This window comes from Ascaphus truei, chromosome 18, assembly GCF_040206685.1.
Source record: "Ascaphus truei isolate aAscTru1 chromosome 18, aAscTru1.hap1, whole genome shotgun sequence".
In the NCBI taxonomy this organism is placed as follows: Eukaryota; Metazoa; Chordata; class Amphibia; order Anura; family Ascaphidae; genus Ascaphus; species Ascaphus truei.
This window is the reverse complement of record NC_134500.1, coordinates 3,722,517-3,739,300: the sequence shown is the minus strand read 5'-3', so window position 1 is coordinate 3,739,300 and position 16,784 is coordinate 3,722,517. Positions and strand designations below refer to the sequence as shown.

The window sequence follows — 16,784 nt, the reverse complement described above, 5'->3', positions numbered from 1 at the left end:
ATTCCTCCTTACAGAACTGCTTCAGCTCCGTGACATTCGATGGGGTTTAGATCTGAAAAGAGAGTTTCCCTATGATGGAGAGAAAGGGGGCTCTTTTTTGGGGGTATGGGAAACACAATTGAAAGAAATGAGTTGCTTGTAGTTCATTTTCTTTCCAATAACAATATGGGTTAATTAGTTACACCCTTAAAAAAGTGTCCATATGAGAGAGAACTCCTCGTGAGTATATAGGGCAGGGGTGCGCAAACTGGGGGGGGGGGAGTGGGGTGCAGGATTTTCTTGGAGGGGCGTGGGGTGGTTGCAGAGGCCCCTCACTCTTCCCCAAGGCATTTAAATTGAATGCCGGGGGATCGTGTGAGGCCTCTGCAACTGATCTTACCGAGGTTCAGCCAGCTTCAGATGGTGCGTTGACATGGTAACTCTGCGTCATGACATCACATGACCCCGTGTTGACGCCCGTTGCCAAGGCAACACGTCACATGACCCCGCTGATGCCGACAGGCAGGTAAGGGCGGCGCATGCACCGGGGGAGTGGATGCAGGGGGGGGGGCGCAGCATCAGACGTTTGCACACCCTGATTATAGAGGATAGCGCTTAAGAAGATTTTAACTCTATATAGAGTATGCAGAAACCTGTACATCCCAGCGAAACTATTGCATCTTAGCCACGATGTGGCAATCAGAAAAGTTCATCATCATAGAATAAAGATTTAGTCACAAAGATAGACCTCCGGTAAATGTTGTCAAATGTAGGATAAGGAAAATCTCCACTTGTCTTCACCTGTGGGGAGTAAATACCGTGTAGTGGATAAAGAGCAAGAAAAAAATTGGCAGCAAGCCAGAGCGCCACGGACTTAGGGGGTGAATAAAAAGCGATTTTATTGCCAAATAGGAAGAGCAAAGTACACTAACAAGTTTTGCGGCCCAGCGCTTTGTCAAAGTGTGGGGTGTGAAACATGTTAGTATAACTTTGCTCTTCCTATTTGGCAATACATCGCTTTTTATTCACCCTCTTGCGCTTCTTGGGGTTAAGGTCCAGACTTTGACTAGGCCATTCTAAAACGCGGAACTTATTCTTCAGGATCATTGTCTTGCTGCATGACCCACTTTCGCTTTCGCTCACGAACAGCCTGACATTCTCCTTTAGAATCTTCTGATACAAATTCAGAAGGTCCTGAGGCAGCAAAGCAGCCCCAAACCATCCCCTCTCACCACCATGCTTGACGGTTGGGGTGAAGTTCTTCTGTTTTCGCCAAACATAACGTTTCTCATGATGGCCAAAATGTTCTACCTTTTGATTCGTCTGTCCAGAGAACATTGTTCCAGCAGTTTTGTGGATCACCTATGTGCTCTTTGGCAAACTTCAGAGGGCAACAATGTTCATTTTAGAGAGCAGTGGTTTCATACTGACTATCTTTCCATGAACATCAGTCTTTATTTGATAGTTGAGTCATGAACAGTCACATTAGCCAAGGCGAGCGTGGCCTGCAAATCCTTCGATGTTGCTCTCAGGTTCTTTGTGACTTCGTGGATGATTTGCCAGTTTGTACTTGGAGAGATTTTGGTATGAAGACCACTCCTGGGGAGTGACTGTGGTCTTGAACTTTCTCTGTTTGTCAGACAATAGATTGGGTGGAGCCTCAAATCCTTAGAAATAGTTTTGTAACTCTTTCTAGACTGATGATCATCAATAACAGATTTTCTGAGGTCCTCAAAGATTTATTTTGATTGTGGCACGACATGTTTTATCAGCTAAATTAAAGGGAATTATAATCACGTGTTTAAATAATTAGGTAGACCTTCAGGTGTGAGTTTGGGAGGCCGCACCCTATATAAAGATCAGTAGCTTTGTTAGTTTGGTCTTCACCAAACAGGTGTGTGGTAACATGTCATGCCACAATCAAAATCAATCCCAAACAGGAAAGTGTTGCAAAGATCTTGCACTACAGCCTGCTGTAGAAATCACTGGATGCTTTAAAACGGCATTCAGAGTTGAATAATAATAAAATAAATTAAAAAAAGGCAGTAAATATCTAATACTACAGAATGGATTTATTTTACAAACACCCTATAAGATTTCACATTTTTTTGCTGCTTTGATTGTTAATTCTTCTCCACATCCAAGTCAAATCATATGTGGCAATTGTTCTGGAGTTGATTAGGATTTGGTTTCCTGTGCGTTTTTCTTTGTTCCGCTTGCCTGTGTTGACGGAAGTGGAAATGCTGCTGGTATTACGCTGGGATTTAAAGCGGATTTGCCACTTGAGCTAACTTTAAATTAACGAGGATATAGCACTCGCACCCAGGGACTTTTATTTCACTTCTGTACGTAATCCTGTTCTTTGCAGCAGTGTTTATAGCACTTTACCGAGGAGGTTTACACATCGGAACACTGGGAACTGTGTATACAATATAAGGATTATAGCATCCGAAATTGAACAGAAGGATCAAGGGAATTCCTGTCCCCATGAATTTACCATCAACATGGTTCGCAAATGTTTAAAAGCATGCTTTTTTGGGGAACATATAAATAAAATCAGATTTATTAATACAGGTGGTGACGTGTAAATATAGAAGTGGTCATCTTCAAACAAATAATGATTTTAAACCTGGCTCAATTTCCACATTTTTGCTTTTCTGCATGTTATCTGTGGACCGCATTTGAGTTGAAAGACTTTTTAACTATGCATTTTATTTTTTCACATAATGGTTTTAAGGGTGATGTAGGATTTCATAGTTGGCGCAAATTCTTTTCAGTTGAGTAACAAAAAAACAAACACAGCGCACAACACTCATCGTGAAAAATGTAATAAACTATGTTTATGTAAAAGGTGTTTCAAGGTTATGCGTACATCAAGGTAGATTAATCAAGCATAGAGCCACAGAGTGGCAGTTACCAGCGTCTGCAACCAGGAACCACCAGAGCTTCACGCTCCTTTCCACCTACAGGTAGGTGAAATGCCAGATAATTGATGACTCTGCCACAGTCTCAATGTCCTGTAAATAGCGTCAATACGCTTAGTGGATCCTGGGGAGTGGTTGTCCTTTGCTCGCAAGTAGTACACAGGTTCCTCTGCAGACCTCACTGTGTTTCCCGATCAGTCAGGCAGCGTGACGGCGTGGTCCCGCGGGCCCTTCTGTGACGTCAGAGCGCCCGCTCTGCTTTGAGTAACAGCGTCTGCCAGTAATGATTCAGACCTGATTTCAGATCATAAAAATGATTCTCCGGAGAGATACCATTCAACCTATATATTTTTATTATTCATGTTCCAAGGTGTATTTTATTGTTGTCAAACGGTTTGCTGAACACCGAGTTGATTTCCTCTTCTGCACATGTGCCGCGCTGTTGCCTGCCTCTGTGGTTGCCAAGTGAGGTCTGAATCATTACTGGCAGACGCTGTTACTCAAAGCAGAGCGGGCGCACTGACGTCACAGAAGGGCCCGCGGGACCACGCCGTCACGCTGCCTGACTGATCGGGAAACACAGTGAGGTCTGCAGAGGAACCTGTGTACTACTTGCGAGCAAAGGACAACCACTCCCCAGGATCCACTAAGCGTATTGACGCTATTAACAGGACCTTGAGACTGTGGCAGAGTCATCAATTATCTGGCATTTCACCTACCTGTAGGTGGACAGGAGAGTGAAGCTCTGGTGGTTCCTGGTTGCAGACGCTGGTAACTGCCACTCTGTGGCTCTATGCTTGATTAATCTACCTTGATGTACGCATAACCTTGAAACACCTTATATATAAACATAGTTTATTACATTTTTCACGATGAGTGTTGTGCGCTTTGTTTCTTTTTTTGTTACTAGATTCTAGGGTCTTGGGCTACCCTTTACACAGCAGCAGACGCTCATCTACATTGGTTTATATTTATTTACCTTTTCCACATGGTGGGGTGTTGATTTAAATTGACATCACAATTAACACTTTGTATTAAGTATATATTTTAGTGCGCACTTATTTGTTTTTTCTATTTTTTCAGTTGAGTGTCTGGAATTGCTGTGCCTTCTGACATTAAACTAGTTCTAAACCAGAGTAATTAGAAATAATAGGAAGATAATTGTCACAATTGCTTCAGGTTAATGGATTGTTTGTAGAGAGAGACAATAGTTCCTGCTAACCTAACAGAACAACGTAGCTGTAGTATTGCGAACGCCTTAGTATAAAAAAAATTAAATATATCTATATATATCTATATCTATCTATATCTATCTATATCTATCTATCTATCTATCTATATCCTTTTGATTACATTTATTGAAAACGAATGACCTAAGCTGCCAATTGATTAGTTACCCCGAGATCGATCAGCAAAGATTATTTCTTCCCAGGGTTCACTAAATCGATACCATTCAGTTTCAATCAATCCTTCAGTCAGTGTTGGACTGCGCTTATAGTGACAGCGACGCGTCGTCGCGTCAAAACAAATGCACTGCTGCTAGCGCGTGCGCTTATAGTAAGCGCGACGGCTTGGTCGCGATCGCTGGAAGTAATCTCAATTTTATTTTTCCAGCGACCGCAGCCTTACGTCACCATCGCGTCGCCGGCATTATAAGCGTAGCCTAACTAATCAGCCACAATGTATTCTTATATTATTAAGGTAACATTATCTATTGTTACAGCTTGCAGCTCGAACTGCTGGGAATATTGGGAACAAATGATCACAAACAGGAACGTGTTGCAAAGATCTTGCGCTGCTGGGGAGGTGTGTTTAAAACCTGCTATAGAAATCAAAGGATGCTCAGTATTTTAAAACTCATTAAAAATTGGCAATAAGAGTTGAATTAAAAATAATAATGTCATAAGCATTATCTAGGGTTTCTATATTTCACCACTTAAAAAGCTAATACCAAGCCGGAACACCCATCGCTCGTGCACGAACCAAAGCTGACCACGCATGCGCGAGCGATGAGCGGCGTTCGCCGGGCACGATGAGCGATGATCTATAGATAGATATAATATTGCATGGCTTGCCTGTTTAACCTCCAATGATGATGTAATATGTTTCACATAGTTTACATAAACATGTCCATGTTGTATAAGCTGTAAATTACCTATTTTCACTTAGAAATACTGTAACATTTGGTTAAAATCTATTGATACAGTTAACCCAAACTATAATTAAGAAATCAAATACATGTATTGAAATTCCTGAAACTCTGTTTAATCTCTTACCAGTGAAAGGGGTTTTAAAGAACATTTCCGATTTTTCGATTTTCCTAAGATGCTGTGCCTTTTGTTTCATAATATCTGTCAAATCGTAGAGCTTTCATGTTAATGACATTTTGTTTCTGTTTTCTATTACAGTGTTCTGGGTCATGAAACTTAATCCACAGCGAGCTCCATTGTATGTAAGTCCAAACAATTTTTAAGATATGTATTGTGTTCTTTATTACATTAATAGTTGGTGCGCTAATATAATGGGGATCCGACTCCATTGCTTGAAGATTACCAGTGAAGGATGGAGGTGTTTGGAGATGGATCAGAGGTGATGAATATTGGAATATTTACCTTTTGCAGAAATGGTAATACATCATGGTGAATTAGTTTCTACTTTTTCTGTCTTTTATATTTTTCATATCTCTGTAAAATGTGTTTGAATAAAGGCACAGCCAGGAAGAAAGCCAGGGTTCCTACTCTAAACTGATAGTGCGACAGTGTGGCTGAAGGTTAATCCATTAGAAATCTAATATATTGTGGGAAGCAACGCAGTAATTCAGGGATAGCCAACTCCAGTCCTCAAGGGCCAACATCAGGTCAGGTTTTAATGAAATCCCTGCTTCAGCACAGGTGCCTCAATTATTGCAACGCTTTCAAACTAGAAGGGGCTAAGAGTTATGTTCACCTGGCTACTGTAAAATGTCTAAAGTGTGACCACATTCCACTTCTAGATAACAAAAATGGGAAGTTCAGATAATCTTTGGTGTTAGGGTTTGACGGCTCAAATACTTTGACCGGTATTATTTTTGCTACTGTACTACCTGAAAGGTACAGTTTTAGCACTTTTTTTTTTTAGGCCAGATGGGATATCTGTGGGTGCTGAAAACGTCGTCATCTAATGGATTAAAATATCAACAGGTGTTTAGAGCTGTAAATGTTATGTAGTTTTTCGTTCATTATGTTATAAGGTTTTCTCGTTCTGCGATTTTTAGATTTTGATTACATTTGTGCTTTGGTACTAAACAGTCTGACAATTTTGACATAAAAGGTACTATTTTAATTTCAAAGTATCAGAATAACAGAAGAATAATGAATGATAGTTGAAAGATTGACGCAAAAGCATAAAGAAGCACATGCAACAATTTCAACTATTGTCAAAACCTCGTTTCCTGCCCAATGTCTTCTTCATACAATTATTCTGCACAACTAGAAAAGCAAACGTTTAGAAGGGAAACATCAATGAGTTCATGCAGATCGAGGTACTAAGCAGTGCTGAGTTCTTTCTAAATGGGGCAAGTTATTCTAGTATGTAGTCTTGTCTGTAGAATTTTTATGTTGAACCAGTAGAAAGTATTGCAGCCTGGAAATAAATGGCATTAGATTTGTGCAGATGTGCACTTTTGGAAAACAACTTTCGAACGAAGAGCAAGATGCACGTACGTGCTACTTTTGGTAAATCCTTTGCTGTGATGTTACATTTATACATAACCTCCGGCAGTGTGAGAAAGGCGGTACGGCTGCACAGATTCCCTGCTGCTTTCTGGGGACATCTTGTGTTTATCCAATGGCTGGTGTTCACAAAACTGTTTGCCAGCAACAGCAAATTGCAGACGGGGACTAATTAAAAGGTATGCCCAGACAAAGGGAACATGGTGTACTAACATGGAGTATTTAACTAGTAAGGTATGAATGTCAAATAATCAGTGCTTGGGGCAGAATGTTTTTCAACCATTTCAGAAACTAGTTTGTATACACTGAAAGCCTTTAACATCGGCACCAAAATATATTTTACAATGGCCGTCTTTATTATGATTTAGTGCAATATATCTCCTGGGCAGGACACACGGGAAATAAGAAATTAGCCAAATCATTATATTGTGGTACTGTGGAGGAGTAAAGGCACAGGGCGCAGTGCAATTTTAAAGTACTTTCTATTCCGACATCCTAATCGTGGTTTTTTTTTTTTTTTTTTTTTAACATTTTCTCTCCAGGGATTGCACTTTTTTTTCCCGAATTGTTTTTGTGACCGATGTGGATATACAAAATATTACATGTTAAATAGAAATTGTATAAATATTTAGTTATAGAGTAAAACATTGGATTGCACTTTTAATTGTAAAAGACTTTTTTTTTATTTTTTTATTTTTTTGTGCCACTTGAAGTTTCTCTGCTGAATATTTGGTGTTTTTGGTTTGGGAATTTCACAGTTCTCGATTGACAGAATTCTTTACTGAATGTGTATATATATGTATATGTTGCAAAAGAACAAAAGAGCCCCAATAAAAGCACTCTAGTATGCCTGACAGTACAAAACCACAATGTTTATTGGAAAATGTCACAGAACATAAAGTAAAAATGAAAGCACAGAAAATTAAAACACGGCATGGATCCCCTGAATGGTGCAAACTTGATTAAACCTCTAATCAGGCAGTTACCCTGAAGGACAGTACAAAGGTCTAAATAGACAAATGAATGCTGAGAAAGTACCTGACAAGTTGTATACAAGAAGCTACCAACAGACACAACCCAGTGGTTAGATAAGGTGGCTAATACACTAGGTAGCAAGATGCTGATGTCTCCCTAGGTCTGGGGACAAGTGTATAACATTGCAAAATCAGCAAGTTCACTGTGAAAACACATGAATAATCACAAAAAAAAGGCACACCTTAGTCTGTTACAGCAATTGATAGATACTTCACCTTATGTCAGGTACTCAGCATGGTCTGTAGAGGATTCAAGGAGCAAAGCTCATAGCACGTGAAAATGTCCCAAGAGGGGGACAAGACAGGGGATCCTGCCTACTGGACCTGCTCCTGCGCGTTTCGGCCTTAGCCTTCTACTGGGAGTGACCAGTGAAGTATCTATCAATTGCTGTAACAGACTAAGGTGTGCCTTTTTTTTGTGATTATTCATGTGTTTTCACAGTGAACTTGCTGTGGATACATATGTGTCACTAAACCTTCAGCACCTGAGGGTGTATTAAAGACCGATAACATTCTAGAGTTAACCTACAGGCAGTCCACGGTTATCCAACGGGACCCGTTCTGGAAGTAGCATTGGATATTGAAACCGTTGTAAAGTGAGTCCCACGTTAATCAGTGGCGGTGAGCGTTGGATAACGCATTCATGCGTCGAAAAACGGCCCATAGGGTGGCATTGTGAAGCGTTGGATAGGCCATTCGTTGTAAAGTGAAACATTGGATAGCGAGGACTTCCTGTACATATTTTCTATAGGTCCCTAGATTATCACCCAGCGGTTACACGTCCTGTACATATTTTCTATAGGTCCCTAGATTATCACCCAGCGGTTACACTACCTGTACATATTTTCTATAGGTCTCTAGATTATCCCCCAGCGGTTACACTACCTGTACATATTTTCTATAGGTCCCTAGATTATCACCCAGCGGTTACACGTCCTGTACATATTTTCTATAGGTCCCTAGATTATCACCCAGCGGTTACACTACCTGTACATATTTTCTATAGGTCTCTAGATTATCCCCCAGCGGTTACACTACCTGTACATATTTTCTATAGGTCCCTAGATTATCACCCAGCGGTTACACTACCTGTACATATTTTATATAGGTCCCTAGATTATCACCCAGCGGTTACACTGGAGACAAGTTTCTTGAAATGAGACACACTTGATATCCCATTTTTAGCTTCTAAAGTCCCTTTTTAAACAGGGATTTCCTGAAAGCTTTAATATTTGACACTACATTGTTTGTACAAAGAGCCCTTGCTCAGGGATTGCAGAGTTAGGCTTTGGTCCCACTGCGTCCGGCGGCGCGGGCGGCCGCGTGCGCGTTCCTCACCAGCAGGGGTATCCTTTCCTAGCCGGTCCCAGTCCCCCCTCGCTGCACGGCTCACAATGTGCTGTGACGCGTCAGCCGCCAGGGGATGCAAGAAAATTGTTATTCCGAGCGGTGACGCGCCACGTGGTGCGCTGATGAGCCTATCAGCGGCGGGGGCGGGAGCGGGAGCTGTCAGACAGCTTCCTCCACAAGGTAGTGTGTGTGTGTGTGTGAGTCATTTGTGGGGTAAGGGGGAGCGGTAGCTGCTTACCTTCCAGCAGCCCGCAGCAGCTCCCTCCTGCAGCCCGGGAGACCGAGCCCGTGGAGGGAGGGGGGGGGGAGTAGCGGGTCCCTCCGCTCAAACCACGCTACGGCTCCCTACAGACCGCATATCACGGTCTGTGCCTGTCAGCGCGCCGCCTGTCTGCAGTGCGGGCGCGCTGACTGAGGGAGCCTTAGGAAACCCATTGAAGGATATTGACTTGTCTGTTTTAAAATTGGTCACTAGATCTGCTGTATAAATCCAGTTCCATGTGTTATGCTAAGCTCACCAGTACATAAAATACTTTGTAATGGGGTTTTTTTTTTTTTTTTTTAAATGCTGGAGTGGTGTTTAAGAGACAACAAAGCAAAATAACACAAGTCACACACTATCACTGGGCATACAAATTCACTAAACCCAACATTTCATTATTATTTATCCTTTGTTGTAATGCATTAAAGACTGCACACCTGTATCTTTCTAATATTTCATTTAAAATGGGATTTTAGTTTCAGAATTTGGCATAAGCTTGCCCAAAGCGCCAAGGTAACCCCAGATTAGGCACAGTGTAACTGAAAATGTCATTGTTTTAACATGCCTTCTGAGTGGTTTTTCTCTTGTTTCTCTCTCTTATTCTTCATGGGGAAGCTTTAGACATGCGAACGTAAGTATCTTTTATACCTTGTCATACCTTGTCATTAGCAGATCACCTGCGAGTTGGTGGGTGGGGATCTTAAACCATTAGGAGGTGGTCAGCATTTTCCCAAAAATATAAATCTATTTCCATGTATTATTGTAAGCTCACCTTGTACACATTGTACTTGTCTTTTTGTTTGTTTGCTTTGAGCTTTTTTTGGTGACATTTTACATTAACATTACTTTATTTATAAAGGGATTCAACAGGCATACATTGAGTTGCCTCTCGTTTTCAAGTATGTCCTGGGCATGGAGTTATGATAAATACATGGTTACAAATACATAGTTACATTAAGTGAATAGGGTTATATATTATATACAAGACATTGCATGCACAGTTATAGATAATACAGCTCAACCCCGTTATAGCGCGATCTGCTACAACGCAGATCCGCTTATAACGTGGGATGAGCGTGGCTCCAGATTTTAGAACATCTCCAAGGTTTTCTTAATTTTTTTTGCCAACGCTTTATTGCACACACACCGACACACCGACACACCGACACACCGACACACTGCTAAAAGAATGTGACAAGTGTGGGACCCCAATGCATGTCCTCCCAATTGGCTACCATTGATTGATCCACGAAAGGGGAACTATTATTACTATTAGGGGATGATGATGGCTCTTGGTACTGGATTTGCAGTCACTCCTGCAGCTTTTATGAATTCATAACAGTTTAAGTCAAATTTAAATGGGGATTTTAGTGAGAGAACTCCTAAGTATGAAATAGTGTGTGCTAGGTGCTTTTTTTTATTGTCCACCCTGTGGATTAGAAGATACAGCCTCCTTTCTCTAATTTCTCTGGCTTTATAAAAAAAAGCAGGTTGAAAGTGATGCTGTTTATTGGACGGAAACTGCAGAGCTGCAATTCAGCTCGGCCCTTTCACTGTACAAAGCAGCTGTTAAAATATTAGAGCTGCTTAATTTGAAAATCCTCTTTACGTCAAACAACCTATACAAAGCTTTGAAGCGACATGCCTTAGTTAAGTCCATAGTTCCTAACACACACCGCAGGTGCCGCCGGGTCCCCTGATCACGGCAGCTATTCCCACCCCCACCCGCGATCCCCATTGTAACGCGGTCGCATTATGTGGACCCCAAGCACCATGTTACAACAGGGTTCAGCTGTATATGTTATAGGCATATGTGACAGTTACAGACCAGATTAAATGTGAGATGACTTTAGTTTCGAAAGAACTTAGACTGGTGGCGGGTGTGAGTCTCGGGTAGCTTGTTCTAGTTGTGGGGTGCACGGCAAGAAGAGGAGCGGCTGGATACTTTGAACCGTGAGACCATGAACAGTCTTTTGGAGTTAGATCTCAGGTAAGTGCTGCGTGTGGTAGGGGTGAGGAGCTTGTTACAAGAGGGAGATTAACACAAACCAGATATAAAATAAGGTTTGTGGTGACTAAAGTTTTATATTTCTCCAAAAGGGATCTGTATTCGGCTTTGTATAGGAATTGTCATTGTTTTTCTCTCCCAGTGTGAGCTTCTGGCCTGTGCAATAACCCTTTGACTGCCGCAGAATCAGAACCGTGCGTTGCTGCCCACTCAGGCAGTGAAAGGGTTAATGTCCTTACAAGATCATTTAAGTGAGCGGCCAATGTGCAGTATATGTTCTCACACACTTTGCACAGACATACTGCTCACGGTCGGGTTTTGTATGAACCCCTTCTGCCCGAAGTGCTTCCTTTTTGTTGCTATCTGCGCGCGTTGAAATTCCCTGTTTCACATCTGGATATTGATTGTTGCACAAATGGCAATGTTGGGCTCTTCTACCATTTGCGTAGGTTGTAACCATGTGCTTGTTTCGAGGAGATGGCAGCATGTTCCTTTGCTTCTCTGAGTTCTTGGCTCTTTTACTGCCAGGAAGCCCTGGAATTTATTCCTCCAATTGGGGCACTTCATATAACTTGGCATTCTGCAGTGTTGAGCAAAACGAGAAGATGTATACATTTTACTTTTTAATGTTCTACATCGTGAGCACATCCTCAAGACTCTCTTGCACATCATTTTAAATGATGATCCTCACGTCCACTTATCTTAATAGACAGAAATGGATACAACTTTGCAGGCTGGTTTCATCTTGGTCCTTAACTGTTGGTGAAAGGAGCACTACAATACCAGGCTGTATACAATGACTTTGACCTTCCCTTGCACTCTTGTACTATTGACCCAAGTTATTGCCTTCTGATAGCAGATTTTTGAGTGGTTAGACTTATGGTTGGTAGGAAGATGAAGGAAGAATATCTATCTATCTATCTATCTATCTATCTATCTATCTATCTATCTATCTATATCAGGGACTGCGCTTGATATATTGGTGAGCAACACCAATGATAATCCAAAAATTATATCAAATATAAAAACATATATTCCATAAAAAATATTAATAAATAAAAATAATAAATTGTAAAAAAAGTAAAATTTGATTATAATATAACTGATGCCTGACTATACCACATATGTGAACTACTAAACCTATATATACTGGAAATACTATTACCTCTAACTATATATTAAATATAACTGAATGCTTGGGAGGGATATTGTACAGGTATATCCGGATGGAACTCTAAATTACCATGAATGTACCTCTATTCTATATCACTCAACACAGGTGAAGGTATAGTGTATCAAATGAACTGCCTATAATGTCCTAATAAATGGGGAATAAATAGTATGAATAATGATACTTAAGAGTCCATGGATAAACAATTAAAAAATCCAAAAAGTCTTGGACGCAGGATACAGGCTGCCTTATTTGTGGACTCAACCACCGCCCCTTAACCTGTATAGAAAAAAGAAAAGCGCCCGATGCTAGTGCAATACGTTAAAAAATATATGTAAATTTAATGTCCCAGATAACAAATGAACAATGTTCATTTGTTATCTGGGACATTACATTTACATATATTTTTTAACGTATTGCACTAGCATCGGGCGCCTTTCGTTTATCTATCTATCTCTCTCCTCCACCGTATTGCATACTGTATAGCAAATAAAAAGATCAATTGTAAGCACACTCGCAGGTCTGCAACCCTGCCTTTCACCATTCACCCAGCATACAGTGCTTCCACTGCAGCAAGGGATTCTGGGAAATGACATGCAAATGAGCACACTGTCACCTTTTGTCTGAAAAACCATTGTTACATGGAGCCCATATAAGCTAATGCTCGCTGTTAACACAGCTTTAAAAGCACAGCATGGGTATCGGATGCAAAGCCAGAGAAACCATTCTCTGACGTTTCAACCTTAATGGGTCTCATCAGTGTGAAGAGTATATCTATATCTATATCTCAAAGAAGCTGGGCTACTAAACTTGGTGACGTTTATTTTAATAGTAGAAAAGGTGCCGGTTCGAGCTCAAGCACAGGCACTGAGTGTTGCAATGAAAGCAACAAACTTTTCAGTGAGCATTAAGTCGGGTATTAACTCACTATAGATTCATTGTAGATGTAGCAAGTGCAAGTGCCAAGTATGTTGGATAGCGGAGGAGCAAGATGGGCATGTGTGGGGGTCACAAACGGATGCAGACAATCTGTAGAGCGTAAATATATTACCTCTGAATCAGGATTCAACCTCGGACAGTCTTCCCTGTGCCTCTTATCTTCACGGTGAGGGGTTTCTCTTACCCCATATACGACACCGTCTCCGGTTCCACCGGCCAGCCTGCAGCGTTCCGTTTTGCAGCAGGAGTGAATGCAGCGAATCAGTGAAGCCTCTGCGAGTCGCTCCAATCCAGAGAGTGATGCAACAAGAGCACAAAAGATTGGTCGGACAGCGGACCCGCAAAAAAGCTTTGAAAACTCACCGGGGTAATGAAGAATAAAAAAGTTTATTAATTACATCTTAAAAAACACAGAACAGACTGGGACAGAACAAAAAAAAATCACCTCCCACACGTTTCACGCCGAGTGGCGCTTTCTCAAGCATTACTCCTTTAGAATGTAATTAATAAACTTTTTTATTTATTCTTCATTACCCCGGTGAGGTTTCAAAGCGCTTTTGCGGGTCCGCTGTCCGACCAATCTTTTGTGCTCTTGATGTTTATTTTAAAGCAGATTCATTTGTGTATTTATTATACTTATTTACAGTCTTTTTAATGCCTAATTGTATTTATGTAGCATGTTACAAAATTACAGTACAAGGTAAATACAGTACAAATAGGAGTAAGCCCGAAGTGCTTACAATCAAAGTTTTCATATTTTGCGCCTCTTGTTCTTTCCAGTATCGTATTACAATGTACAGCATAATTGTCACAGCTTTGCCCATGGTTCATTGTTGTAGCTGGTTCCCTGTACCCCAGGTTATGTATATAGTTAGATAGAAAACGGTTTGTTGGTCTGCAAGCTGCCAGCTCTCAGCCGTCCTGGGCATGTAAATTTGTGACAAGCTTCATCATAAAGTGCTCCTTTTTTGGTTTAAAAAACGCTTCTTTGTGCAGGTTAGCACGGCTGGCGTTGGGTTTCTCCGTTGCACGGCTGGCGTTGGGTTTCTCCGTTGCACGGCCGGCGTTGGGTTTCTCCGTTGCACGGCTGGCGTTGGGTTTCTCCGTTGCTCGGCCGGCGTTGGGTTTCTCCGTTGCACGGCCGGCGTTGGGTTTCTCCGTTGCTCGGCCGGCGTTGGGTTTCTCCGTTGCTCGGCCGGCGTTGGGTTTCTCCGTTGCACGGCCGGCGTTGGGTCTCTCCGTTGCGCGGCCGGCGTTGGGTTTCTCCGTTGCACGGCCGGCGTTGGGTCTCTCCGTTGCGCGCCCGGCGTTGGGTTTCTCCGTTGCACGGCCGGCGTTGGGTTTCTCCGTTGCTCGGCCGGCGTTGGGTTTCTCCATTGCACGGCCGGCCTTGGGTTTCTCCGTTGCACGGCCGGCGTTGGGTCTCTCCGTTGCGCGCCCGGCGTTGGGTCTCTCCGTTGCACGGCCGGCGTTGGGTTTCTCCGTTGCACGTCCGGCGTTGGGTTTCTCCGTTGCACGGCCGGCGTTGGGTTTCTCCGTTGCACGTCCGGCGTTGGGTTTCTCCGTTGCACGGCCGGCGTTGGGTTTCTCCGTTGCTCGGCCGGCGTTGGGTTTCTCCATTGCACGGCCGGCCTTGGGTTTCTCCGTTGCACGGCCGGCGTTGGGTCTCTCCGTTGCGCGGCCGGCGTTGGGTTTCTCCGTTGCACGGCCGGCGTTGGGTCTCTCCGTTGCGCGCCCGGCGTTGGGTTTCTCCGTTGCACGGCCGGCGTTGGGTTTCTCCGTTGCACGGCCGGCGTTGGGTTTCTCCGTTGCACGGCCGGCGTTGGGTTTCTCCGTTGCACGGCCGGCGTTGGGTTTCTCCGTTGCACGGCCGGCGTTGGGTTTCTCCGTTGCACGGCCGGCGTTGGGTTTCTCCGTTGCACGGCCGGCGTTGGGTTTCTCCGTTGCACGGCCGGCGTTGGGTTTCTCCGTTGCACGGCCGGCCTTGGGTTTCTCCGTTGCACGGCCGGCCTTGGGTCTCTCCGTTGCACGGCCGGCGTTGGGTCTCTCCGTTGCACGGCCGGCGTTGGGTCTCTCCGTTGCACGGCCGGCGTTGGGTTTCTCCGTTGCACGGCCGGCGTTGGGTTTCTCCGTTGCACGGCCGGCGTTGGGTTTCCGTTGCATCAGTCAATATAAATTGTTCTGCAATAAAAATAAGAGAATCTGCAGCACTCGCCTGGTGACGTATAGCATGTCATTGTAATCTGATTTTAGGTATGTTTCATATGAGGTTAGTAACTTCTTGTTTAGGGCGTCCGCTTTTTCCATTAAATCATTTGCCTGCCTTGTTCACTGTGCTAACTGGATGTTCACAAAAGAGCTTGTTGAAAGATACCAGATGGTGGTCTGGGATTAGACAAGTGTGTGTAAAAATATACAGCAATCCAGCATGTGATCAGCAGCAGACACTACTATCACTGTTGTAATGACTATCATGTCAAGAAATAAATCAAAGGCCTTTTTATGCTGTAATGCTATTTAATAACTCCATGTTTTATAAGACATGTAGGTTTCTAAGGATTTGTAGTTTTTAATAGCTCACAGCTATTGAGATTATGTACTAAATATAGATTGTCCCCAAAATGTGACTGTGTGCTCATTTGCATGTCATTTCCCAGAATCCGTGTCTGCAGTGGAAACATTGTATGCAAAGGGATAATGGTGAAAAGCAGGGCTGCAGACCTGTTTGGGACATGTGAATATGCTCACAAGTGATTTTTTTTTTTTAATTGCTGGACAAAATACAGAGAAATGTGCAATGCATCTGATTTCAGACGCGCTATTAGAGAGGGTTGGGGTTCCTTACAATGCATCTGATCGCAGACGCGCTATTAGAGAGGGTTGGGGTTCCTTACAATGCTTCTGATCTCAGACGCACTATTAGAGAGGGTAGGGTTTTTTTTACAATGCATCTGATCGCAGACGCGCTATTAGATAGGGTTGGGGTTCCTAACAATGCATCTGATTGCAGACGCGCTATTAGAGAGGGTTGGGGTTCTTTACAATGCTTCTGATCTCAGACGCACTATTAGAGAGGGTTGGGGTTCCGCAGAATTTCACAATCTAATTATAGGGCCCACAAATGTACTGTTTAGTAAAGAAATGGCTACATTTATGTGTAGAAACCAACAGGGCGTGCAGTGGGGTATCTGCATTCTCTCAGAATCCCTCATGACCACTTAACACCATCCGTGTATCGGGGCGCTGCCGGTCACTGATGCAGAGGCTTTCGTGACCTTTATCATTTCAAAGCTAAAAATAGGTGCATATGTCTGACGACCCTCCCCCCCCCCCCCATATACACTGCCCCTCCGCCTCCTCCTATATCGCTTCCATGTGAAGCCGCCTCTATTCACCACTGCGGCTTC

At 43.0% G+C, this 16,784-nt stretch overlaps 1 protein-coding gene across 8 annotated transcripts in view; it reads left to right on the top strand.

The window, feature by feature from the left end:
- The window catches only part of AKAP13 (A-kinase anchoring protein 13), a 174,846-nt gene that overhangs the window by 35,620 nt on the left and 122,442 nt on the right, over positions 1–16,784 (top strand). For 6 of the 8 annotated variants that reach the window (XM_075575231.1, XM_075575229.1, XM_075575227.1 and 3 more), the window contains exons 3-4: positions 4,627–4,709; positions 5,312–5,355. In XM_075575231.1, the coding sequence (XP_075431346.1) occupies positions 4,627–4,709; positions 5,312–5,355 (127 nt within the window). The remainder of the gene's footprint in view (positions 1–4,626; positions 4,710–5,311; positions 5,356–16,784) is intronic. The other 2 variants (XM_075575230.1, XM_075575233.1) reach the window with 1 other exon arrangement.